The sequence below is a fragment of the Simochromis diagramma genome, unplaced genomic scaffold, assembly GCF_900408965.1.
Source record: "Simochromis diagramma unplaced genomic scaffold, fSimDia1.1 OVJJ01000802.1, whole genome shotgun sequence".
Classification (NCBI taxonomy): Eukaryota; Metazoa; Chordata; class Actinopteri; order Cichliformes; family Cichlidae; genus Simochromis; species Simochromis diagramma.
Genome location: NW_024387492.1, coordinates 1105639 through 1133627, shown reverse-complemented (window position 1 = coordinate 1133627; position 27989 = coordinate 1105639). Strand labels below are relative to the sequence as shown.

The following is a 27989-nucleotide window of genomic DNA, read 5'->3' as shown; positions in this document are numbered from 1 at the left end:
TAGCACTCATTTAAAAAAAAAAACACTTCACTGATCAGTTTGTGGCAGTAAGGCTGTAAAATTCAATCTTTAAAGTGAGTCCACAAATTAAAATACTGAGGCAACAAGATGACATCACGACCTGTAGCGACAACAGAAACAAACCATAAGTAACAGGCAGTGAATTAACCCTGTCTCGGTTATGAAGCTTGCTCCGGGCGCTCTGTGAATGGGAGAAAGGAGAAAACTGACAAGCAACAAGGTGTCAAACATAAGGCCCGAGGGCCAAAACGGCCCTAGCAAAGACTCCAATTCAACCCACTGGAGAGCTTTAGAAACACGAAGGACTGCATAGAGTTTGAACTTCTGTCTTTTCATGTGTCTTACAGCTTTTCCTGTTGATCACTGCCATCCGTACCACACCGAAGCATAAGGACGTTTTCTGTGAACTCATGGAAACTTTACATTCTAAATGTATAATTACAGGACAGTGTGAGCAATGAAACCTTTTCTGTAACTTTACAGGTGTATCGTGTAGTTTCACCCGTCCCACCCGCTGTATGTGGCTACGATGTCAAATTAGTTTGATATCCCTGCACAGCTGGGTGTCCACTAATGTGTGACAACAGAACTGTGTTATGTTTGTTTATGTGAAGCCACAGTCATCTCGTTGCACATCGCCTTACTGATATTAATCAGTGTCCCATTCTATATCTAGAGATCTCTATAAAAAGTAAAATAAACTTTTAAAAAGTAAAGATATCCATCTGTAGCTTGTAAAAGTGGTTTTTAAACACTGGGTATGTTCATAATGTTAAAGCAACAGTTTCCAACACCACGAGGACGATGATCTAAATGTTTTACAGGGACAAACATGAAACATTTCCAAGACGTGTTCCTTTTTAATAAATGTTACAGAAACACCAAAATGGAACTAATTAAACAGGGAAGCAAAACCATGACTCATGTGCACTGAATGTTAATATTTATTGTGCCAACACAAATTTGCTTCAACTCGTGGATTAACACCAAATACAGATTTTTTTTTTTCCATGCATTTCACAACAGCCACTGAAACCAGAGCAAATAAACTCAAGACTCAAACATCTAAAGAATTGTTTGGCAGTTTATCAAAACAAACTCCTCATGTTTTATCAACTATTACCATATAAAGACTTTCAGCTTCGTGGCTGTTTGTTTTTAGAGGAACAATGAAATAAGCAGATCAAAGGCTATGAGCGATAGGACGATAACACACAAAGAAGCCAAAACAATGACAACACTGGCATTGGGCACTTAAAATGAACACAGAAAATGAACTGCACCTATCTGAAACAACACAAAACAATATGCAGTTACAGTAATCTTCTATTTAACGTCCAAAAAGAAAGGAAGAGGCAGTCACTCTGCCGGCTGCTGCTCAGCAGAACAGCTTTGACAGCTGGATTCCTAAAAGGAAGTTAGCAGCAACAAAGCAACAGTCAGCAAATACGGCTTCTTGTCTCCTCCTACTTTCAATGGTAACGTCATACATCAACATCATAACTCATTCAGAACAAACAGACTGGTATCTGTTTCTGCCCATGTTCCAGAAAGCAGGTTTAGTGGAAACTCTGAGATGAAGAAACTCTGAGATGAAGAAACTCTGAGATGAAGAAACTCTGAGAGAACGCCAACTTCAGCTCCGAGTCAGTTACAAGAGCAGCAGCGTGTGATGCTAACCTGCACCGTGACAGGTTTTCTTCAACACGCCCCGAGTTTCTGTGCCTGAAGCAGCTGACAGTTTTAATTCTTCATTCATACAGTTGATAAAGATTTGATATCTTTTGAAAGACTCAAGGTTTCTTTTAACATGGCTCGGGGACTGAGAGCAATCACTCAACACTGCAGACTCACTATCACAGAAACAAAATCTAGAATCTACAGCTGTGTGAAAAACAAAGTCGTCACAGGACTCTTACAAACCTGAGAAACCCTAAATCCACCGTCACATCTCTATAAGAGCAAAGGTTTGAGCTACATCTCAGCCTCAGTAAAGTTGCAGTTCATGACAGTAAAACTACAGAAACACTGAATAAGTAGGAATTATTTGGAACGGCTGCCGGGGCAAAGCCTCTGGCAGCACAACTTAGGTTTGCAAAGTTACATCTGACTTTGGGCTGTTACATCACAAACACCCCGTACAAACTGTCACAGAGGTGGAAGGCTGAGGACGGGTTTGTTTTGCAGCCACGTGACTTGGACACTTTGTACTCGCTGAGTCAACCAAACTTAAGCTCGACTAGAATTCAAGCACAGCAGCAAACCTCCAACAGAACGGCAGAAAAAGAAAAGAATCAGTGTTGCAATGGCCAGACCTCAACACAGCTGCAAACCTCAATGAACTGAAGCTTTGTTGTGAAGAAGATCCAACATTTCTGCCACAGTGTGTCACAGACATAATGATTGCTTCAAGTAACTGCTGCTGACCACTGCTTCAACAAGCTGCTCTGGCTGAGTTCTGCAGTTTTAAATGCTGCCTTATTTGAAAGTTTGAATCTCAACAACTTTGCCGCTGCAGATCACCGAGATTAATGTCTGATATCACAGAACAATCATTCTTTAAAGGAAAAGAAAAACACCCTCCAGTTTGGGCCACATAAGCTTGCTGTCATGTACACTCCCGTCGGGTTACTGCTGAACACCTCATCTACCAACACACACAAAAGTCAAGTGTAAAAGCTGACTGACGAGGCTGAATAATATCTCTTTTCTATTCATCGATCATATATTGATATTTTAGCTCTCCTGGTTTCTGGTATCGAGCTGCACTGAGTTGACTGCACCATCAGAGTTCAGTTAGACTCAGAGTTTGTTACACCTGCTTTCTGAAACATCACTCAGCTCCACACTCGTGGTTATTTATTATATTTTAATATGAGCATCAAAGAAGTTGAGGCACAAGAAAGTGATTAGACATGTTTGCAGAATAAGAAGCACCCAATGACAGGCTCTTCATTTCTATTACTACTTCCTACTCCAATGGTAACATTGTATGAATGACCGGATTATTCTGGAGAACAAAACTTACCAAAACTGTCCTAAGGAGAAGGCAGTTCATCTGTCAGCACACTGTCATCAAAACTCTGGAAATGTTAAAAGGTTGAATGAAAAAACAGTAATGTGTGTTTGGCATTTTTTAGGCTAACATGAGTGCCTTCTAGATACGTCGGTGGTACAATGAAGAGCACGTGCATAAGCAGTGTGCACTGAACATACCCAACAGAAAATGTAAGCACTTGCAGTCATGTGGGAAAAAAAAAACATTCACAGCACTCGTGCAGAAAAATGAAGCGCACCTCATGATTGGACATCTTGTAGAACAACAGTTATCGTGAGCAGCAAATAATTTTCTCTATGAGTGTCAGTCTCAGTATCGGAGAAGGATCCACTCGTCTTTGCTTCAGTTCACTGAGGTTTTTCTCTCAGCACAGCATTGTAACTGGCCTGAGTCTGGACTCTGGCTGTTCTATTTCTTTTGCAGATCTGCTGCTGTGCGTAGGGATCATTGTCCTGTTGCATGATCTGATTAAACCAAGCTTCAGCTGGTGGACAGACGGCCTCACATTTGGCTTTAGAATATTTTTATATACAGAGAAGTGCCAAAACTCCTGCTTTTACAGAGGTGCTCACACCTGAAGATAATCAGTTAATGAAATGCATTTGAACATTAGCACCTGGCTGCTACTTAATTAATAAGGAAGCAGTAATAGTGTTCTTAGAAATGTGTAGAGTCCTGTGAAAACTCTTCCACGTGACTGCAGGAGTGTAGAAATACACGACAAGTTAGAAGCTTGAATGTTGCTCCCCCTGTTAGCTGGCCATATTAGTACTTTTCAGTGCCAAAAAATACATTTTGTGTTTAAGATATTACACTGCTATGTTAAAAGCATCATAAACTGCAAAAAAACCCAAACCAAAAAAAACAACTTTCCAGGAACATCCATAGCCTAAAAATGGTAAATGGTCTGTATTTGTATAGCTTTACTAGTCCCTAAGGACCCCAAAGCGCTTTACACATCCAGTCATCCACCCATTCACACACTGGTGATGGCAGCTACATTGTAGCCACAGCCACCCTGGGGCACACTGACAGAGGCGAGGCTGCCGGACACTGGCGCCACCGGGCCCTCTGACCACCACCAGTAGGCAACGGGTGAAGTGTCTTGCCCAAGGACACAACGACCGAGACTGTCCAAGCCGGGGCTCGAACCGGCAACCTTCCGATTACAAGGCGAACTCCCAACTCTTGAGCCACAATCGCCCCGCATAGCCTAAGGTCAGTGAATCATCAACCATGTGATATTTATGACAGATGTCTTTCAGGGACAGTCCTAAAACATAAAATATCAAGTCTCCATATTTAGATTTAGACTTTAAACTGAATTCATTCATTTTTACCTTTCTTACCTCATTTTGTTGGGAAGGTGGACGCTCCTGCAGCTCACACTCCTCCGTCAACATTTCAGCTTCCTCTTTTAGATCTGAAAAACAAGAATACATGAGTATATAATGAAGCGTGTTTCTTGATGCACATTTATGTTTGTGAAATTAAATAATAAAAATACTTTTCATTTCTAAATGACAAAAATGCAAACACACTGCAAATGAAGGCTTACAACAAGCATGGTCCTAGTTTAAATGAATGAGGTCAGTGTATGTACAGCTAAAGCTTCAGACTCCTCTCAATGCTCTGTGTCAGACTGTACTTTCTCTTCTTGGCTCCATACAATGTTATTGAGAGGGGGCATCCATGCTGTGGTCACCTCAGACACACAGCCCTTGCTGTGGGTACAGAGGGTCCACCCACCTGCTGATGAAACCTTCTGTTTGAAATGAGCAGCTGTAGTAGCTACAGTGGCTTGGCTCAGTGCAGGTTACACAACCTTTAGCTGAACTGTGAATCACACCAAGCTACTGTAGTAGCCCAGAATGAAAATACAAAGCTGTAAATGAGCTCTTTAATTTAAACAGTACCTCTACAGACGTCTGTCAAACAGATCTCTCCAACAAGACAGGTCACCTCTTCAACAAGGCTATTCTGCACAGGGATACAAACAGTGTGTATAGTCTCTGCAGAGATACAATGTTACATTTAAACCTCAAATTGGAAAAATATGCATTACCAAATCTGAAGATTTAATAGCTGTGGAGGTCTGTGGCTCAGCATCAGATTGTAAAGCTGCAACAGAAAATATACAGGAAATGTAGCCCTATGCGTGTTATGTTATCAGATCTGATATTTAAAAAGCCAAGATGACACACCAGAAAGTGTATCCTCACGAAGACACAACGTCTCATCTTCGGTTATCGAGTCGTCCTGAAACAAAAAGATCACACTCATCACTTTAAAGCCCGCTCCAACAAACATAAGCAGCTCGTGTTCAGATTAACATCTGCTACATTTTCACTGATTCTTTTAGTTTCGTTTCAAGTGATAAGAAGTTTCTTTCCTGGCCAAGTACATTTTATATGTGCAAGTCGTTAAGCCTTAAGGGCCTGGTCTCATTTAATGAATTTAGGGCAATTTTAAATGATCTGGATCCAGTTGTTTCCTGATAGCAGACAAGCACTTTTACTGTTTTTCTTTTGTTTTTTTTAATTGACACCAAAGTTTAAAATTGTATTGGTTTCTGTTTTATTTTCATTTATATTGCCTCTACTAAACTGGTCTACGATTTTGATGTGTGTGCAACTAAATTTATGCAAATTGTGATAGTTCTGCTCTATGTTCACCAGGATAATCTCATTAAGGGGTCTCCCACTGCCTCCCCCCCTAAATGAAGGTTAAAAAATAAATCTGCTAACAAACTTAATACTTCCATGTGTCCTTTCTTAGGCCGAGACGGTCATTTTTATAGTGTAAATAAATCTAGTTTAACGTTTCGGAGCTGTCGTCACCTTCCATATAAACATCAGCACTGAGCTCGCACTTGGACATAAAATAATGAACTGGAATTAAAATGTTTGTTACCGCTCTGTGCACCAAATCACCAGATTCATGGTTTTCTGCAACATTTAATCTTTTCTCTTATTTGAAACAGTGTTGAACTTAAACACCTTGATCACCATTTCCTCATCATCATCTGAGAACGTCTCTTACTGGAGGAGGCAGCACTCTGGCTCTGCCTGGCTTAACAAAGAAAGCTGATAACCACACCCGTTATCACCAACCTGGGTTTTTGGTTTTGTCCAACCAGCTAATGCGACCAAAGCCTGGCTGTGTTAAACTTGGTTTGTACTATACCCCTCTGACGTTCATACCCCGCTAGGAGCAGTAGTCCACGGTCCTCGATCCTCTAGGGCAACATCACCACCTTCCACTGTGTTCCCTGAAGGAGCGTCTGTTAAAGTAATAACACTTCATATCAACGCCACATCTTCACCTCATGTTTAATTTCATTCTATAATAAACAGAGTTTTGGCAACAAAGAGAACAAAGTGTGGGCATTCTCTCATCAAGCCACTAATCAATAACTTGTGCAGACATAACCTGCTGCACAGCAGATTACATTTAAATGAGAGCTCAACAAGGACAAAAACACCTCGCCGATGTGTTCCAGTCTTTGTCTTTAACTCATCATTTTATTGTATTTTTCTTCATGCTGGCTAAAAGAAATTTCGGCTGTCTGCTCCAAGAACAAATAATTATATTGGTACAACTCCTTAAAAATGGTTAAAATTTATCCTCATATTTGTTTATATTAATATTGTAATAAGAAGTTTGCAGTGTCATGTGTTGTGTAACTCAGTATTAAAAATGACTCACCAAGTGATTCATTCTGGACCTATAAAAGAAGAAGTTGTACTACTTTACTGTCAGGAAATACAGAGACAAGAGAAATAAAGTGTTCTACAGGGTCAGTATGTGTCAGATAAATTTACCTGTGAAAAGCCTGATCACGTATGAGCTATACAGCTGCAAGACGTTGTTTAGTTACTCTGAAAACCAACAGAAACAAATTACCGTTTCCTCTGCTGTCACACAGCTCAGACAGTCTTCACCATCACCACTCGGCTTTTTTTGCTCTGCAGTAAAAACAAAAAAAAACAAAACTGTGTGCATATCTAAAAAGAGGACTTCACAGAGAAACTGAATATTACTCAGAAGCAGTGAACTGTACACTCCCTGATCTGAAGTCTGATACCTGTGCAGACATCTGTTACGCAAGCCTCTTCAGCACAACAGGCCACTTCTTCAATCTCATCACCCTAAAAAAATATAAATAAATAACAAAAAATAATCTTGGTGATTAAAATATTTGTAGTCTAATTTTACAATTCTGTAGCTTCAAATCCATTTCTGCATGCGAGTATATTTTGTAACCTCTGCTTGTTTTCCGTAGCAAATCCCAAATCAAAATCTGTGCTTTTTAACATATTTTTAAAATAGAAATTCAGAACAATGTTGAAATTATGTTTTACACTTCAAATTAGAGACTACACAATCAATATAAGAACTGCACATGGCAAAAAAATAAATACATTTTAAAAAGCCGATCTGAAGACATCACTTCAATGTGTTTTTCAATATTTACTGAGCAATATATCCCAAGCCATGCATCCCATGAACTGATTGCAGATTTTGTTTGGTTTTTTGCCTTGTTGGTCAATGTATTCTGTGCACTGTCACCACAATATAATTTATTTATTTTTTTAAATATATGAGCAGTTACATGTCCCTGGTGGGACAATGCATCACCACTTAAAAGGCAGTTATTGGCAGTCAGAAGACAGCGCACATACAGACACACTCCACTATCTAGTTACCTTCTCCAGCGAGGACACCGTGTACGTGAGGGGCTCACTGGCAGCTTCGTCAGTGTCTGCGAGATCCAAACACAGACAAGCCGGAAAGAGTTTTAAATGGGGAATGATAGCTTACTTGCTTAAAAAAATAACCACATCATTGGCATATCTATACTATATTGCCAAAAAGTATTCACTCATCTGCCTTCACCAACATATGAACTTAAGTTGCATTCCAATCTTAATCCAAAGGATTTAATATAATGTCCGGCTACCCTTTGCTTGCAGCTAAAACAGCTCTTCCATCTCTTCCACCACAAGGTTTAGAAGTGTGTTTATGTTCTAGAGTCTAGTGGCAGCATGCTTTACACCACTGCATCCAAGGACCTCTGCACCTCAGCATCTGCTGGCCCTGCTATGCGATTTTACGTGACCTTCCACTGAGCTGCAGTAGCTGAGCTGCTGTCATTTCCAATCACTGTAACTTTCTGTAACTTCAAAACAATGAAGGTACGTACTACAAGAAAAGGCTTTTGTGTTTCTGTTCATGGAGTGAAACTATGGAACAAACTGAATATGGAATTAAAGCAATGTCCAAACATAAAACTGTTCAAAAAGAGTTATAAAAATATGATCTTCTCGATCTATAAAGAAAAGGAAAATATTTAAATTAAGTGAATGTCTCTATTTAAAAACAAACAAACAAACAAAAAATTCATGATGTGATATTATAGTATATAGTATATCAGAAATCTGTTCACTATTTTTATTACAAATTATATCAGTAAGGAAGCTGACTAAATATTCACTGATAATTTATGGCAAAGGGGTGGGATTAAATAAGTGTATACTTCTTCCCACTCCCTTTCAACATGTAAATTAATCAGAATGTTTTTTTGTATGTAATTTGTATAGTATTTTTTTTCTCTCTTATTTCTTTTCTAAATGTACTTGTATATTGTTCACATGTTGAAATAAATTACTAATCAAATCAAATCAAATCACTACTTCGTATTAATACTTAGTAGCGAGGACATTTCACAACTGAACTTGTTCCACAGGTGGCATGCTAACACAGTAACACACTGGAATTCACTGAGCTCCTGAGAGAGACCCATTCCTTTACAAATATTTGCAGTAGCAGTCTGTCTGCCTAGACACTTAATTCTATTTGCATGTGACCATGGAAGTGATTGGAACACTGAAATTCACTGATTTGGATGGGTGAGTGAATACTTTTGGCAATATGGTGTACTGTTATTTTCATGTGAGGTTCATGCTTGCAGCCTTGCATTTGAACTTAACATGTAAATATCAAACCTGGCAAAATCTTATCAAACCTGAATTTGGAATGTTGAGATGAACCAAGGACTCCTCATCGCTCACAGAGTCACTCTGAAATAGAGCAGATTAATCTTTACTCACCTGAGAGTTCCAGGTGGGACTATATCAGTGTAGTAAGAGCATTTTACCCTTAGTCACAACAGTAAATAATCAATCTGATATTTACTAATCATGACAAAAGCAGAACTGCTTAACATCTATACCAATATTACGGTATATCCTCGTCCCCAGCATACCTCGGCTTGTGTGGTAGCACATGGAACCTCTTGCTGACTCATCCCATCTCCGGCCTCACTTTCCGGTTCTTTGGGAGCACCTTTGTGGACAATTGCATCCATTTATACCCCATATCATCAGCCTGAGACATTTCTCAATACGAGTACTTGTGAGTACTTGTGTTCTTTTGAAACATCATCAGTTGTGTTTTCTCTCATCAGTAAAAACCATGACAAACTTTCACACCTTATACTAAACTGAATCAATTTCAGATTTAGTCTTCTATAGTCTTATGAAATGTAGTCAACTAAAACTAGACTAAAACTAAAAGCATTTAGATCCTTAAATTATGTCTAAAACTTAATGTTTCAAAAGACTATGACTTAAACTAAATCAACGCTGTAACTGTGGCCGTCAGCTGGCCAAACCACAGAAAGTAACCCCGTTGTTTTTTCATTCCCTTTCATTTTAAGCCTTTCAAAATGAAAAACCACCGTATCAAGAGTTGGATGACAAAATAAGAAGCACTCACTGCACAACTGCTCCTCAGGAGGCACAAGGGAGGGCAGCACTAATTCAGTCGGAATCTGAAGAAAAGAACAAAGTAAACAAAATGATGTCCTTGTCAATGTTCTAATAGTTGAATCCAATCAAATGTCTTGTGCTGTCATTTCTTGTACCCGTTTTGAGACTTCAGTTCCTAGATCAGTACTTTCCATGAGACTAACAGCGTTCCGCGGAACCTTGAGAAAATGGAAGATACCAATATGTACGTATGTGATCAACAATTTTAAATTACAGAATGACGCTTTAAAGTAGGGCTGTGCGATATGACTAAAATCTCATATCCTGATATGACATATCTCATCCCGATAATGATATATATCACAATATAGTGCATTTTCTGTAAATTCCGTGAATCTTGGGCAACTCGACTTGTGTGAAGTGTTTTCATGCATGAAAATATATATTTTTAGTTACAAGTTGTAACGGACGCCATTTTCTTTGTGAATATTTATTACATGGCGTGGTGCGGGGAAAAGCCTGTTCTAACGTTTGAGGTGTATTTTGAGCACCTGGCGGTTCTTTTTGGTTCGCGTCCATAAACTCTCTCCGTACTCTTTCACGTGATTCGTGCGTAGGTGGTAGAAGAGGTTTGTCGTGTTTGAGTCTGAACTGGGGACCGGTTTGCAGCATAATTTGCATTGTACAGTTTTCTGGTCCGCGTCAGACTTTTCCTAACCAAAGCATGTCTATGCTACAGAGGTAGCCCCTCGTTTAGAAATAAGGTCCTCGATTTGTTTTGACTGGTCCTTCTGTTTGGAGCTAACTGGTTCTGCCTCATCAACGGCCATGCTGGTATTCTCTGTGCCTGCATGGTGGCCATCCAAACGATGAAAAAAATATTGCCGTAAACGGTTTATTTTGAGACACCATGAAACAAACGATAGTGTATAATATGAAATTATAGAGGTTTTAATTTTATCATCAGATATATTTCATCATATCGCACAGTCCTACTTTTAAGGCTTTTAAAAAGATCATCAGTTTATTTCGACATAATGAAGTTTAAATCTACCAATTTCACAGTTGTCCTACGGTTCAGGGAAGTACCACTTCCTACAGAAGCTGTTATTCCATCTTGGTTTTGGGCTAGATCTGGAAATAGAAAAAGGAAAATGCAACACATATGAAATCATTAACTTGCATAATAACTGACAACATGTGAGACTCAACTCTGAGTCCATCAGACTCCAGCAAGCAAATGTAATATTATTACACAGGTATTTTTCCAGAATGACATGGCATTCATTATGATTTGAGCAGATTTGAACTCAACCATATTGTGTGCTAACAAGGAGAAAAACATTTTTAAAAAGAGAAATTAAGCTCTTTCTTACCAGAAACATTCATGATGTCAAAGCTGTAGGAAACTGCGTTCATCTCTTCAAGTAGAGATTCCTTGTCAGTTTTTGCAGTTCTCTCTAGGTCATCTGTTGTCTCTAAAAGGTTCTCATCCACTGGAGAACTTGAGACGTTGGGCCCAAAAGCGTCCATTACCAAGGCTTGCTCCTCTTCAGGTTCTTTGTTAGTGTCCTCCATGTTAAAGTTCATAGTCAAAACATTTTGGTCTTTGTCATCTTGGTTATCAAGTGGCGACAATATACTTTCATCTATACCACTATCACCAGGAAATCTGTCCTTGATCAATATTGCAGAGGCTTGGACTTCGATCTTCTCTGTGGAAACACTTTCTTCTTGGATCCCAAAAAACTCAAGATGAACTGAATCTTTAGAAGACTTTGGAGTACTTAATTTTTGTACCTCATCTTCTGTGCAAGGCTCAAACTGATCAGTGCTGAGCTCGTCACTGTTGTCTTTCTCAAAGTGGATACGAGATTTGTCTGCTTCTTGGGTTTTGGGATTCTCTACTTGATCGTCAGGTACCACAGACTCATTTACAGATGAGTCAGTCTGCACTGAAGCTTCATCTGAATCAGGCAGTTCATCTGCTTTGGCTTTATTTTCGGTTATGAAGCTCTTCCACCAGGTTTTCATCAACTCGTTTATCACCTGACCTTCGCATTCCACCTGCACAAAGATTGTTCCTGTAGCTCTTGCTAGTTTTGTGACAGTCAACTGCAACAGTTTAACATCTATGAGTGCAGACAATTCAACCTTTGCTACACTTTCCCAATATCCACACAAAACATCAAAGCCTTCAAGCTCGCACAAAAATGCCTGTGGTGGAATCTTCAACAAGCAAGGTGGCATTTCTCTCACATCTGTTATGCTGACTCTAGTCTTGTTTCCATAGTCCAAAAAGAAAACAGAGAGCTCACCCTCATTTTTGTCAATGACCTCTGCACGATACCAAAACTCATCGTCTAAAAAGCGAGCAATACATAGACTTCCAGGAACAAGAGCATCTGGATCAATATGGTTCTGACCTGCTGAATTCTCAACTTCTGAGAGACCTAATAAGATCTCATCATGTTCTTCTGAACTAGCAGACTGACACCAGAAAGTCTGATCATCATTTATGACTGTGACATAGGCTTCCAATTTCTGCCCCTCAAAAAGGTCTTCCAGAAAGTTATGTGGGGAGCAGTGGCTCAGCACTGATCTCTCTGGCACTTCTCTGATATCAGATACCTGGGATGGCTCCTTCCTTTCCTTTACTTGCTCAAGTTTCTCTGAAGTGATTTCAGGATCTACAGTAGGCACTTTATACGTAACCTTCACACCATTGTCTTCAAGGTTAACTTCCCACACAGACCCAATTTTCCTGACAAACTGGCACTTGAACACTTTTTCTCCACTGCTAGAAATCTTTTCTTTGAAAGCCGACACCACATCTGGATCAACTACAACCTCTTCCCCAAGACCAGCAGCATCACTCAGCATACAGTGTGTGCTGTACATTGGCAGCTGCAAGAATTTCTCGTGGAGTCTGCCCATCTTGGAAAGTGGAGTCATGGCTGTATTGCCAAAATCAACAAACTCAATGAGAGCCATTGCATCACCATGGAGTTCTCTTACAACTGCTCGGTACCATAAGGAATCATCTGCGAACTGTGCTTGAACAAGGTCATCTGGTAGCAATTCTTTGAGCCTGTTGGTTTCTGGAGTTGAATTGGGGTCATTGAGCTTTTCTACCAGGGAAAATATATGATCCTCATCCCTTACACAGTGCACATAGAAACTTAATGGGCTGTTGCAATGTGACATGTAGACATCTGCTACCATACCAGGTGTGACAGAATTTGAGGGCAAGTCTGAAAGTTTAGGAAGCTTTTCAGCATTACTTTCCTTTTGGGATTCTGTGCCATTTACTGTTGACTTGAGTTTCTTGGTATCTGTTGGAAGATCGGAAGATCTGACATTGCCACCAGCAGATGACTGCCTTTGCTGTGGAGGTGTGTACAACTCTAGTCGTGGACTCTTGATCCTTTGACCATTTTCATGAACTGACTTTGTTGTTTTGTTCCAAAGGTTCATTTCATTAGATTTCCTGTCATCCCTTAAAGTAAAAGGAGGTTTTGAAGCAGAGAAACTGTTTTTCTTCAGGAATTGTGTGTCATCTTCCATTTTTGTGGTCCGTTTTGTCGTCTTTTGCGAATAACTCGGTGAAGCCTCAAAAGCTCTCCGACCATGGCAAACAACCTGGCTTTCTGTGTGCATCTCAATCTGAAACTTTTTCTTGAGCTTTGAATTGATCTGAGTGTTTCCAAGATAGAGCTCAACTAGCACTTTCCCATCAGGTTCTCTGGCCACTACTAGCGCTCGGAATTTGCATTCTGTTGCAGTTGTCTCAAACCAGCTGTTCACCTCACTGGAAACATTTGCAGGGACATCAGAAAGACCACACACCACTGCTTGCACAGGTACAGACATGATGTCGTTTGCCTCTCTGGGAACTGGGAGCAAGTCAGATTTATCTACTTCAATAGTGTCCCCGTAATCCACAAAGTGAACCAGGAGTGCTGGCTTTGTGGCCTTGATCTGCCCTCTGTACCACTGCCCATCAGTATACCTTGCAAAGCACAGAGTTCCAAAGACTGCTGGAAGCTTCACATTCTCAAGCTGACGACAAAAACTGCTCACTTTCATCTTGAGGTCATTAATCACATCAGCATTCTTTTCAAGCTGGCAGTAGAACTGATTGACATTGTTCACACATGTCACTGTGACCTCTTCCTCCATCCCAGTTTTGACACTGTGTGTTGAGTAGTAGTATGTATCCAGACGAAAAGATGGTCCCATAGCTTTTTTGGGAGGTATACCTTTCATGACATTTACCATACTAGTGCAAATACTCTCAAATGGAGTTTCTAGATCCACAATGTTGAAAACAATCTTCTGCTCACTGCACATGACAGCATATATGGTGCATTTCAGAATCACAAAGTTGGAAGCAGCCGAGTCCACAAAGTTTTTAAACCTTTCTACTGCCTCTTCGCTCCACTCAGTTACAGCAGATGTAGGGTCATTGGGATTCCACAGACTGCATCGAAAAGCCTGACCATGCAGAGTAAGAAATTCTGGGCTGATTCTCCTCAGGTCTTGGAAGGAGACTGTCTCTGTCTGGCCATAGTCAACAAACAACACATCCACATGAGCGGTTTCATGTTTATGAATCGCAAGGGCCCTGTACCACAATCCGTTACCAGGGTGACGAGCAACACAAGCCGTTTCAACATTTGGCTGAAACTCACTGCCTGCATAGCGTGCCTGTATGTCATCCATGAGCAATTTCAAGAGTCCTGCATTATAAACTAGCTGGCACCAAAAGTCGCTTGGGCTCTCAATGAAGGACACAGTGACATCAAGGACACTTCCGATAGGAAACATGTGTTCCTTAAAGGTAGCCATTCTTCCTTCTTTCTGGCTAAGGCCAACTATGTTTTGGACTTGGAGAGCCAATCCAGTGTTCTTATTCCCACATAGTGGGCTGGCAACTGGATATTGTGTGGGAGGCGTAATAGCAGGATGCATTGTGTCTTTGCACTGCCCTGGTTTGTCAGCCTTTTCAGCAAGACCAGAACTACACAACAGTGTACTGACTTGTTGTTCTCCCTCTGCTTTGGGATCTGTCAGATGGACAACATAGCCACTATCATATTTGGCCAGTACATGTACTTTTAGTTCTTTATCAGTTACTGCTTTTCTGAAAAAGGCAGAGGCACTCTGACTCCATCTCCCATCTTTAGGTCTGACACTAGCCAGAGTACATTTTAGTGCCAATCGTGGCAGCTTTTTGAACTCAGCAGGAAGTATCCTGAGGTTTCTCCTATTGACCACTTCTGTATTTCCATAATCAACAAAGAATACCTCGACCTGTGTCTCACCAACTTCAGTCACAGTTGCTCTGTAGAAATCACCATCTGCTGCTTTGACTGCACAGTAGAGTCCAACAGTTGGAATTCTAACAGATCCTTTATTCAGAGAATCTTTGTAGAGATGGTAGATAGTATCCATTAATTCATTCAACTGCTTTGTATAGTTTTGCGTTTGGATGTAAAACTCTGATGGGTTTGTTACATGCTGAACAACTGCCACATGTGAGGAGTTTAGCAGGAGAACTTCAGCAGGCACCCTCTCTGCAACTGCTTTCCCTTCTTTTTCTTCCACAACTTCTCTAGGAGTTAGCATCGTTCTTTCTTGCTGGGCTGGATGCGGTTGCCTGTGTGCTGTGTTGCGAATAGCATAATCTTCCAGTGTTTTTTCACAGTCCAGCAAACAGCCCTCTTTGGAACCAAACAAGATGTTCATGTTTGTATTGTCATCTCCATAAAGAGTGACATAGTGAACACCCTCTGAGATGCTTTGGTACTCAAATTTGGCAATCATCGTCTTGTACAGCAGGAGAGACTTGAGGTAGTCAATTTGGGTGGTTGTCCATCCTACCCCTTTGTCAATAACTCCATGGAGAGAGCAGATGTAGGTGACAACTGGCATCCTAAAGAACTCTGCAGCCAGTGACCTTACATTCTCCACTTTAACAAACTCTTTGGTTCCACTGTCAACATTCAATACTTCCACCATGTTACTGGTTGGAAATACCTGCTGTAGAATAGAGCGGTACCATTTGCCATCACTTCCTCTTGCAGAACATGGAGACCCAATCATATCTGGGCCTATAATGCAATTGGGCATTCTCCCTTCGCAGCTCTGTGTAAGTTGATCTGACAATTTCTTCAGTTCTTGAGAGAAGACCTTTAACTGGCAAAAAATCCTCTGTGGGTTTGTCACTTCTGTTACAACGACTGTCTCTACAGTTCCTCCCTGTAGCTCTGGGTACATGAACACCTCTTGCTTGCGCAGTTGTTCAACAGGTCCCACGGACAGCCGTTTGATCTCTGGAAAAACCTCAGCTCCACTATGGGGCTGCACTGACTTCAGGACAAAGTCCTGGAAGATGTTTGGGGATAGTTTCTTAGCAAATCCCATCTCATACATTTGTTTGGATATGCAAGGTATGTGTAGGAGGAATGTTCTGTTCAGGACTAGTACTTGCTGCACATGTGCTGAAACACACTTCCCAGTTAGAGATTTCAGAAATTCAAGCGCCATTGGGGACCATTTGTTCTCAAGTGACAGTGGTAGCACATTAGCTAGCACACAAAACTCCACTTCAGGAGGCAGTTGGAAATGCTCCTTTTTACTCCATGCAAGCCTACTTGTGTTGGCACGGCATGTTGTTCCTTTGTCAATGAGGAACACTGTGTATTTCGAGCCATTACTTGAGACTATGCGAGCCCTATACCAAATACTCTCAATCTGAACCAAGCACTGGTCACCAGGTTTTCCTTCCAGTTCTTGCAAAGAGTCCCCAGGGGACTGGATGTCTTTGGCTAGACGTTCATACTCTGCAGTCCTCTCCAGGCTAAATTTTCCCCAGAATTCCACAAGTACACAATAGGGATGCACATGGACCCTGGATATGAGAACAGTTACATCTGATCCTCGTGTAGGGAGTCCTAAGATTGACGACATTTTGGCAGTTTCATCAAATCTAGCTACCCATGATTTGTCACCTCTCAACACCGCTGCATGAGGATCTGGATCTTATCTGGAAAACACAAGAGCGCACACACACACACACTAAATGTAACAACCGGTGGTATAAATTTGACGTTGCCTCATTTGAGTTATCACATTCACAAGATTCTTAGAAACTTGACCTCTGACCTTGAGATTCGCCACTGAGATTTGAACTTCTCCAAGATTTTTAGCAGATGCATACATGGTATGAGTTTCAGAATCCTACATTGCCCCATTCTTGAGTTACTGCATTCACAAACTTGTGTCCACGGCGTGGTTATATCACCTACCCCTAATTTATGTAGTAGAGCAGCAGTTCCCAACCTTTTTTGCCCCATGAACAGTTTAATGTCCGATAATATTTTCACGGACGGGCCTTTAAGGTGTAGCGGATAAATAAAACAAAATAAAATTATACGACCAAGACAAAAACTCTGGTATTTTGTAAATATAATAATAAACGCGAATTCACTGTGTAATTGTGTAATTTCATTAGCAGCATCCTCCTAAAAGGCGCCAACAACATTAGGAGTAACATCCTCCTCTCTGCCCCTTAATGCTCTCTGGTCACTATAGTAATAGGTTTTCCCTCAAAGGAAACAAAACACCAATCAAAAAAAATTGCTCTTTTTTTTATTCGGGCTACTTAAATTTATTTTGGGCTACCAAAAACTGAAGAGCCCCTGCCCGAAGGGCTACCAGGGATTTTGAAATTTTGAGAGCCCTGGAACAGGCTTTTCCCCGCAGCACGCTGTGAAATAAATACTTACCAAGAAAACGGCGGCCGTTACAACTTATGTCTAAAAATGTATCATTTCATACATCGGTTAAAACACTCGACTCCAGCTACATGACGCCCAGCTGGAAACACTTCACGCAAGTCGAGCTCCCCGAGATTCACAGAATTTACAGAAAATGTTAAATTTTTGTGATTTATATCGTTATCGTGACGATAGATGTCTTATATCTAGATGGCGCCAGCAGTATGCACGGTGACACGTCCGTCAACTCTGCTAGCTTTGCTTTGGCTTTCGCTGGCCTTATCCTTCTCTATTTTATCCCAAAATGCCCTCGCTCTGCGTGTGTACAATCGTCAGTTACTCTTAGAAATCAAAGCATCGTATGACCTGGCTCTTAAGCAAACTGAGACAGGAGATGATTATGGGCCTCCTCCACCACTTTTTGAGCCCTGTATCCCGGTTTATCTGTGCAAACACACCTACACCACTTCCTGGAAGAAGTGCCCGAGGAAACGAGGAAAGCGGGCTGGTACACTCATCAAAGTCCGAGCTCTTCTCCGTGCTTCTCGTGGAACTACTGGACCAGCAGAGTGCGTCTTTAGATGGATCCTGCCTGTTGTCCCTGGAGCTCCCACGACACTTGATCCCCCACTCTCAGCTTTTTATTTCCCTGAGCGGCCTCGGACCCGTGGATGTGGCGTGGACCACGAAAATCTTTGCACACTTAACCGAGCTGGAACATCTGATGTTAGGATCTACACACTCCAAATGGCTTTATTAAATGTAAGATCATTAGCAAACAAGACGTTTGTATTAAACGACTTCCTAAAGTCACAACAGTTGGACTTTCTGTTTCTGACAGAAACATGGCTTCAACCCGGTGAGTCTGTAGCTTTTTCGGAACTGCTCCCTCCTAATTTCTCATTCTTCAGCCTCCCTCGGTCCTCTGGTAGGGGGGGGAGGCTTAGCCACCGTGTTCAACGCTCGATTTCATTGCCATCAAACATTACAGCACGACTCATTTTCTAGTTTTGAACTCCAGCTGTTTGAGTTACACCTGAATTCTGCTGCGCCTTTGCTGTGTGCCCTCATATATCGCCCTCCCAAGTTTAACAAGGATTTTATCAAAGAGTTTTCAGGTTTTATGGCTGGAATAGTTCTTAAATTTGACAGTTTTTTAATCCTTGGTGATTTTAACATCCATGTCTGCTGTGACTCTAAACTTTTGGTCAAGGACTTTTTAAATGTTATTGACTCTTTTAACTTGACCCAGTGGGTTACTGGTCCCACGCATGAAAAAGGTCACACACTGGACTTGGTGCTCTCCCACGGGTTGGATGTGTGCATCACGGAAATATCCGAGTTGCGCATCCCCGATCATCTTCCTGTGTTGTTCACTCTAACACTGCGCTGCTCGATGGATAAGCCGTACGTCCCAGCGCGCAAAAAGCGAGCGCTTAATGTACTAACAGCGCCTGCTTTTTCTGCTGCCTTTATGGACTCTGGAATAATGAACTCCAACTGTAAAAGTGTTGAGGACATTTCGGACATTCTTCATCCTACCTGCACTGATCTCTTGGACTCTATTGCTCCGCTCAGGACTGTGCGCGCTAAGCATTTATCAGAGCCGTGGTTGAATGAACATACGCGCTCCCTCAGACGTGACTACAGACGCGCTGAAAGGAGATGGAAAAAGGACAGATTGTATGTTTCCCTACAGATTTTAAGGACTCGTCTTTCTGCTTACCAAGAAGCTGTAAAAACTGCAAAGACACAGTTTGTCTCAAACTTAGTGTCAGTAAACAGTCACAGGCCTCAGGTACTTTTTAACGTTCTTAATCGCTTTCTTAGTTTATGTGATAATTCTGGAGTCACTTCTTCACCAAGTATGTGCGATGATTTTTTAGCATTTTTTAATGACAAGATCCTATTGATTAGGGCCCTTGTCTCGTTGTCTGCTGCCTCAGATCAGAGTCCTTCTCCTGTGTGCTCAGCTGTCTTAGAGCAGTTTGATCCCGTCTCCCTTAAGGACTTGATCGCGGTAGTTAGTAACCTAAGATCATCACACTGCCCCTCTGATTGTCTCCCCCCGAGCTTGCTTAAAAGCACTTTTAATACTGTTGGGCCTTTTATCCTGAGATTAATTAATACGTCCCTTGCTACAGGCTACGTCCCATTATGCTTTAAACAAGCTGTAGTTCAGCCTCTTCTTAAAAAACAAAACCTGGACCCAACTGTTCTGTCCAACTACAGGCCTATCTCAAAGCTTCCTTTTCTATCTAAAGTCTTGGAGAAAGTGGTCTACCTACAGTTGCAGGCACACCTTGATTTTAATATGATCTCTGAAAAATTTCAATCTGGTTTTAAATCACTACATAGCACTGAGACGGCACTTTTAAGGATTTTTAACTATATTCTTTTAACTCTGGACTCTGGCAGCCCTGCTGCCCTTTTATTGTTAGATATGTCAGCAGCTTTTGACATGGTCGACCATGACATCCTGTTATCACGGCTAGAATTTCATGCTGGCCTAAAAGGATCTGCCCTACAGTGGTTTCGTTCCTATTTGTCAGAAAGGTTTTTTTTATGTCAATATGGGCCCCCACAACTCCAAAATAGCCCCTCTTAAATACGGTGTACCTCAAGGCTCTATTTTGGGTCCTACCCTGTTCGCACTCTATTTGTTGCCATTGGGCTCCATCTTCTCGCGGTACAGCATTTCAGTTAGAAATATAATTCTGATCATTTATCAGCAGTGGCGTGTCCAGCGGGGTGGCCTGGGGGGGCACAGGCCACCCCCCCAACCAGACTGGCCACCCCCCCAACCAGACTGGCCACCCCAGGTGCCACCCCAAAGGCAAAACAATAAAATTCAATCAAATATCAAATGTACGATTATGTTTTCACGGTGAAGCTCAGATATCCGAGTGTAAGTGAATGCAGCATCGGCTTCTGCGCTATGTGCATCACGTTAGCAAAGGTAGGAGAGCCAAGCGCGAAAGACGGCACTGCAGGAAACAATTTTTCGGTGAAAGAAAATGAGGACAGAATAAATGTCCCGGTAAGTAATATAAAGTTTGTTGAGTTTAGTAAACTTCGGTGAAATTAGAATACCAAGGAAAAAAATAACACTTGAAGAATTATTGCAGCCGTCGAATATTTCAGACAGTAGGCTACTGAGGGGAGCTAACATAAGAGTTATGAGTTATAAGATGTAATCCAAGTCGTAACATTGCTGTATGGAGCTGCAGATTTGGTTGCAGGTTAACATAGCTGGACGGGCCATCGGGCATACCGGGCATATGCCCGGTGACTTATTTTTTTATTTTTTTTGTAATGGCATGAACAATGAGAGGTGGTGGATTGGCCAGATGCAGGTCGATGTGTAAAAATAACTCAGTTGTTTGGTGGTGGCTATGGCAGAGCTTCCACAGAGGCCGCAGGTGGATGAGGGAAGGGGGGAGGCAGGAGGAGGAGAGACCCGTGGCGCCGGCAGGTCCGAGTGTCAGGTGAACTGAACTCCAGGTAAGAAGTTATGACCTGCAGTCTATCTGGGTCAGATATAAACCAAGTTTAGGTGGAGTTTATTTTCGTTGTGCTGACTTTTTACCGTCAGTTGCAATAACTCATACTGCGTTCTAGCCAGTTTGACGGAGTTTTTATACAGCTGGGTGGGTGCTATGATGTTACTGATAGTGAACTTTATTTTATTCATAAGGTTAGTTAGTAGAGTTGCCAACGGCTTCTTAAAAAAAATGGAATGGTCCCTCAATCAGAGAAAATATTACACATTTCGTATTGAGCTGAGAAGAGACGCAGTTTGTCCCGGACTTTCGCTATAATGAAAAAAAAGACACAAAGCTGGAGTTATTCTGTCGTAACGCTGCACAGCTGCCTCTTCTTCTCTCGTTCTCTCCCCCTGCCTCTCCTGTTGCTACTTCAATCATGAAACTGATCAATGATCAGCTGATCGGCTTTTCTCTCTTGTTTGTTTATCGCCCACTTTGCGCCAGAAAGAGGAAACCAGCGGATGTCGCGCTAAACAACAGCAGCACGTTTAAGCTTGATCAGCTGTTGTTAGAATTTATTTAATATTAATTTCTAGTATCAGCTGATGTTTGCTGGAGCCACAGCTGTAAAGCTGCTGGTCATGATGTCGGTTTGGATATGTGGTGAGAGGGAAACATGAAGATGAAACCAGGAGATGTCCTTACTGAATCATCAGAGCTGTGATGGAGAAACAGGTTTACCTTTTAGGTGACATGAATGAGTTGAAGGGAAGTTATGAACTGTTTCTGAGAGACAAATAACACCAGGATCCTTTTCTATGTAGCTGACAGCTGGTAACTGTGCAGGGGTGGATCTAGGAAAGTTTTGCCAGGGGGCCAGGTAGGGCATTAACAGGGAAAGGTGGGGCACAGAGAAATACTTTTCTTTCTTATTCTCATTTAAAATGTTTTGCTTTTATTAGATAATTATCTAAATCTTACAACCAAAGTTTTTATCTGACGTAAAATGTATAGAAATCATACATATACCAACAAGACAGTGTATATCACTGTCACAACAGCATTTGTTTTCATTCAAAGGCTTTATGGCTGTAATACCTGGTGGGCCGGTCTCTAGTCAAAATGCCCGATTTTCTGTCCCAGTCCAGCCCTGCAGGTTAATACTGGCAGTGTCACCGTGCCAGCTGACTGTATTTCATCATCAGCCAGTGTTGTTCTTTATCAATATTACCAAAGTTTACCATAAGGCAGCATAGAAAGTATTTACTTGCTTTCAGGTTTTATTCAAATGTTAGTCTTTTCTGTTGTTTCCCCACTTTTTTCCTGTTTCAAAATCAAACACCAGTTTGTGAGAAGATTATCTTTTTTTTTAAATAGGCAGATAAAGTTTTACATTGGAATTTGTCAATTGTTTGTTACAAATGTTCGTATTTTAATATTAAAAAATGTTTTGCCCAAAACATATGTGCACTATATGGCAGTAAAAATACTATGCAAATATTGCTGTCCTTGAATGCTGAGTAAACACTGACAAAGCACTGATTGTATCTCTTGTACTTTATCAACGCAGTATCTAAAAACTTTGCACCGTAGTGGTTAAAATCTCATTCTAATAAGAGTTAAAAGCGCATTCGGTTATTAGGTTTATAGGGTTATTGAATTATGGTTAACGGTTGGTAGAATTTTTTTTAAACATTATCTGCCAATTACATCTGCCACCCTTCTCCAAATCTGTGCCCCTACCTGGCCCCCCCAACAAAAATTTTCTAGACACGCCACTTTTTATCAGTACTGACTTCATCAGAATTGTGAACATCACAGCAGATGCCTTTGTGTGAAAGTAACTGAGAATAAAACACAGAAAAACATGAAGGAGATTTTCCTGGTCTGGCTTTTTATAGTAGATAACCTTAAAAATATTCTACAATGTTCTGCATATAAAGTTTAAATTTCTTCAGTATTGAACAACAGAAAAAAATAGGCTTTCTTGTCCGAGGTCATTTAAGTGAAGAAAAGAAAAAGACAGCAGCCGACAGCGCTGTAAACAACGGTAGACTGGTGGGTAATAAGCAAATGAATAATACAGAAAACAGAGATTGGAGACGGGAAACTGTTCTTGAAGTATAGAGAGAGATAGAGAGAGAGCTAGCTGTGCATGAAGTGTGATTTTAATAGTCGTGGAAGCAAAACAGCAAAATTCATGACGACATTGATCAAATGTGAACGCAGTTTGCTGCTTCTTTTGCTGCTGGCTCAGTGAATTTTGGCTGGAGAGAGACAAAACCTGCAGCTCAGAATCAGCGCAAAAAGACGTAATCACAGCGCGGACCGGACGCATCAGAATCGCTGAGCTCCGACAGCGCGTCCGTCTACGGGCCGTCGGGTGAGAAAGCCGAGAAAGACAAGTTGATTCTGATGCGTCGGTCCGCTCTGTGTTTACGTCTTTGTGTGGAGTCCGTGTACCTGCTCTCATTTGCTGTTTGGTTGTTGTTGAAATGGTTTTGTGAGCTTTAATCTGAGAATCTGGCGTTTCTGGCAAAACACAGTTATATTTAAAAGTCGATTCAGGATTTAATGAATTGATATCGCTTTATTCAAGCTACTCACCTCCCACTTCCACCTGCACTTTCAACTGGACCACGGCCAATCAGAGAGGTCCCGCCCCTTACTATCTCTGATTGGTTTAGTCCACGATAGGGGCATAATGTGTGTCTGTTGTTGACCACAGGGAAGGTTGCAGATTTTTTTTTTTTTTTTTTGCCACCCGAACAGTTGGTCGCACAGGTGCAACCAAATATTTTTTTTTTTTAGTCCACTGAAATTGGTCGCACTCTAGAGCCCTGCTTGAGCAATTTAAATCTTTACTAAAGACACATTTCTATGCCCTGGCTTTTAACACACTATGACCCAAGCATTTTGGTCTTATTTGAATTAGTTTAGTTATTGTTTTAATTCTTTTACTGTCCTTTTATTGTTTTTTTATTGTTATTATTGTATTACATTGTTGCTTTTTAATACCATTTTCATATTGATAAGCACTTTGTGCAGCATCGGCTGTTTGAAATGTGCTATATAAATAAATTTGACCTTGCCCTTATATCGGGATATGAGATTTTGGTCATATCGCACAGCCCTATTATAATTATTTATGAAGTGTTTACAAACTCTAACATTAGGTAACCGATGGATTTTCCAGTTTGAGTGCAGCTAGTCAAACAGCCAAAGAATATTCTCAGTTTCTTAAAACCATTTTGCAGCCAGTGACAGCACAAAAGTGAACACTTAAACTGACTTTTAGTTTTAGTGTCGTTGTTTTCCTTAGCGATTCAGTCACTAGTTAGCTAACATAAACTAATGTAATTCTATTAGCCTCAACCAACCACATGAGGTCACATTCCATAGTGACGGAAGATGGCGCAAAACATAAGACTTTAAGCACTTGACACTCACATCTATGTTAGTTTTTGAGAGCAAAGCTTAATGATGTAAATTAAGCTTTATGTGTAGAGTTTCAAGCCTCATTTGAGTAGCGTTTATGTAAAAATACAGTAGTCGTGTCCAAATTCATGGGCTGCATCCTCCCGAGGACCCGGCCTTCGCAGTCTACGTGGGCCAGGTCCTCAGAAGGTCGGGTAGGCCGGAAGTAAACAGCTGTGAAATTGGACGGTCTAGCCTTCTGAGTAGCGTCACCGCTGTCTCGGTGGAGTTTAATAAACTCGGCTGTCTGCTCCTTGCTATCTAAAATATAACAGGACACTGGCGTAAATTCTCAACCATCTCACACTTCTGTTTAATCAGTTTTCTGTTTGACGTTTATTCAGCTGTGTGAAAACCAAGGAGGAACCCACCAGGGGGATTAATAAAGTTTAATTTTATCTTATCTAATCTAATAACTTTAATCTCAGCCAAACCGATTTACTCGCGAACAAATAAAACACTGAAAAAAGCCAGACAATAACATTTTTAGGTTGTCTAAGTGGCTTATATATTACGTTTAACCTGAGTAGTGAAAGTCCGCGGTGATCTGAAAACGATGTGCCGGGAGTTGTGTCGTTCTCAGCGGCTCTAGTGACCCTCAAGCTCTCGGCTAGCTATCGAGCTGGTGGGTAACAGACGTCTCCGAAAACGTTGGAGCACTTTTGCAAATATGCGATATCTTGATAACCCGAGCAGATATTTGAAGTTTACACACCCACATTCTCGCTTGAAAATATGTTAAAAGTTTATTTTGTGACCCAGAAAGATTAAAAAGAGTAATTTTAAAACTTAGTAGCGGCCACCATTGCCGGAAACTGGAGTTTGGCTGGGCCGCGCTATGAATTCTGGGATATGGTGGGCCACGAAGGACACACCCGACCCATCCTTCAAATTCGGGGAAAAGGAGGACGCATTTGCCGGCTGCATTCGGAGGAGTCTACGAATTTGGACAGCCTTCGGCGCGTCGCTGTGACGTAATCGGTCTACAAATGCGGCCTTGGGAGGATGCAGCCCATGAATTTGGATACGACTGCTCCTTACCAACCACCAAGGAACTTATGAGCGCCAATCTCAAAGGAAACAGTTAGTAATACCTGTAAAAACTCTCAATGATGCAGTAGAAAAAAAACTGCGGTCGTATTATAAGCACATTTATCTTGGTAGCTACTGTAATTACATTCGTTTGTGTGACCCGCATGGGCTCAAAATGTGGTCATAAATATTTTGTACTTGTAAATCGATTTTGTACTTGTAAATCAGGATTTGTATGTGTAAAAAAAAATTTGTGCGCGTGTAAAAAAGATTTGTATGTGTAAAAAAAGATTTGTGCGTGAGTATAAAAGATTTGCAGGGGTTTTTTTGGCTAAAAAAAAACAAACCCCTGCAAGTTACAAGTACGAATTTTGACCCTATTTTTCTTCCTTTCATCTGATTGGTCAATGTCATGTCAATCACAAATGTAACAATCCAATCAAAGAACAGATGGGTTTGGCTGTCGGAGGGGCGCTTTTTTTGAACTGCAGGTCTTTGAAGTGAATAAATGCCCTTTTACATGCCAACCCAGCATTTTCCTTCATCACCACGAAGGAAAACAGTCTGTGGTCGTCCGAGTTTGGTGATTTTTGTGTCACAGGTCTACGTGTTTAATATAGGGACTACCACAGCCTTTTCAACAGCGGTGCGGACCGCGGGGTGGGGGCGGGCAGTGTTTTGTAAATGACAGTCTTCATTACAAAGCTTTCTTCGTTATGAATTAGCATACATGTTTTTATTGAACATTTGAAGAACCAGCAAAAAAAAAAACCAAACTCTTGTAGAGGACATAAAGTCAGAGATAGAAACGACAAGGAGCAGGTGCATCTAGTACAGGTAGAGCTGCTGCAAAAACCCACAGAGCTCAGCAGCCAGCGCAACAAATTCTGGATCCTTTGCTTTTAGTTAGCAGTTAGCATTAGCAGCACATCCTGCATCTGATGTGAAAGGACTTTTATGCTGCACACTGTGACTCACAGCAATGGTCCCGGGTCAGCCCTGACTTTGTGTTAAACTAATCCTAAAGTAATAACGGTATTTCTAACCACTGACATACCACAACTTTATCCTTTCAACAGCTACTGAAAGTTAGGGGACCTAGCTGCTATTGCATATTTATACAGAGATCCTCCAGCTTCAAACTGTATCACCCTTCAAGGACCTGCAGTTCAAAAAGTGCCCCTCCGACAGCCAAACCCATCTGCTCTCTGATTGGATTGTTACATTTGTGATTGACATGACATTGACCAATCAGATGAAAGGAAGAAAAATAGGGTCAAAATTCGTATTTGTAACTTGCAGGGTTTTTTTTGACTAAGTCCACATACAAATCTTTTTTACGCACACACAAATTCTTTTTACACATACGAAACTGATTTACAAGTACAAAATATTTATGACCACATTTTGAGCCCGTAGACCCGCTCTGCAGAGAACTTCACAGGCATACATTAAATTACTGGGTTGCAGTGATGATAAGTAAATGTGTCTAACAGTGGGGTCAAGTAAAGCCTCAACCATCTAAATAGCAGGAACTTTTTCTTCTTCTTTTTCCACGACAAGATTTAACTTCCAAATTTTAAATATACTTTTCAATTATTTTCAATATTTTAAACGAGGCGAAAAACAGCACACAGGTTATCACAGCAATGTTTGACATCATCTTGAAAATTAGCACTATTAGCACAACCCTATCGTTTAGTTATTGTCTTTTCTGACAGTCCAGTCTAGTGTCAGAAAACAACATTATTTCAAACCTTATTTTAATGCTAACTAATTACCTATTATCACACGTTACTTCAATAACGCAAAAGCTAGCATCATATCAGGTACTAAGTTAATAGGCGAGGGCTCATTATGATAATTGTCCCTCAGTTTAAAAGCACACAGAATTACAGTAGCGAACCATGCAGGATTTAGTACATAACTTACCGTTTTTACACCTTGAAATCCTGCCGAGTGTTCTGGAAGTACCGTCGACGTTAGCTCCTCGAAGACCTGCCACCGTTAGCCTAGCCAAAAAGAAAAAAAAAACCGCCCGTAGCCCCAGCGGCGCTAAACTTCTCCTCACCTAAACTTTGCAGATTTAACCCAGTGAGCTAAATGTTAGTCCAGGCTCGGTGTTTATATGTAATTTGTCTACCACTTTTAAAGACTGATTTTCGTGGTAACAAAATAATCGAACTCGACGACCGATTACCGTTAACAAGTCCAACTCCCAACCACGCGCGTGCCCAAAGTCGTTTCCCTCCTCCCCTCCTCCCACCCGGAACTGTTATTCGCGCTTTTTTTTCTTTTTCCTTTTTTGTCCCGTGCTCATATTAGTATATGGTGCAATATAAAATGAAATAAAATT

The 27989-nt window shown here is 41.1% G+C and overlaps 1 protein-coding gene across 2 annotated transcripts; it reads right to left on the bottom strand.

Moving 5' to 3' along the window:
• Positions 1-16: 16 nt before the first annotated feature.
• tdrd6 (tudor domain containing 6) lies at positions 17-27880 on the bottom strand. Of its 2 annotated transcripts, none has more exons than XM_040016955.1 (18): positions 27566-27880; positions 11229-16903; positions 10907-10986; positions 10008-10070; positions 9860-9914; positions 9348-9427; positions 9108-9162; positions 7789-7844; positions 7167-7230; positions 6986-7047; positions 6788-6806; positions 6283-6362; positions 5284-5338; positions 5145-5200; positions 4996-5059; positions 4420-4502; positions 3050-3104; positions 17-1428 (listed from the first exon to the last, which is right to left on the bottom strand). In XM_040016955.1, the coding sequence occupies exons 2-17, from the start codon at positions 16825-16827 to the stop codon at positions 3060-3062; spliced, it is 6516 nt and encodes a 2171-aa protein (XP_039872889.1). In that variant the 5' UTR covers positions 16828-16903; positions 27566-27880; the 3' UTR covers positions 17-1428; positions 3050-3059. The 2 variants fall into 2 exon arrangements, with proteins under 2 accessions (XP_039872889.1, XP_039872890.1); XM_040016956.1 differs by having other exon boundaries at positions 4429-4502; positions 27566-27879.
• Between the last annotated feature and the right edge of the window lie 109 nt (positions 27881-27989).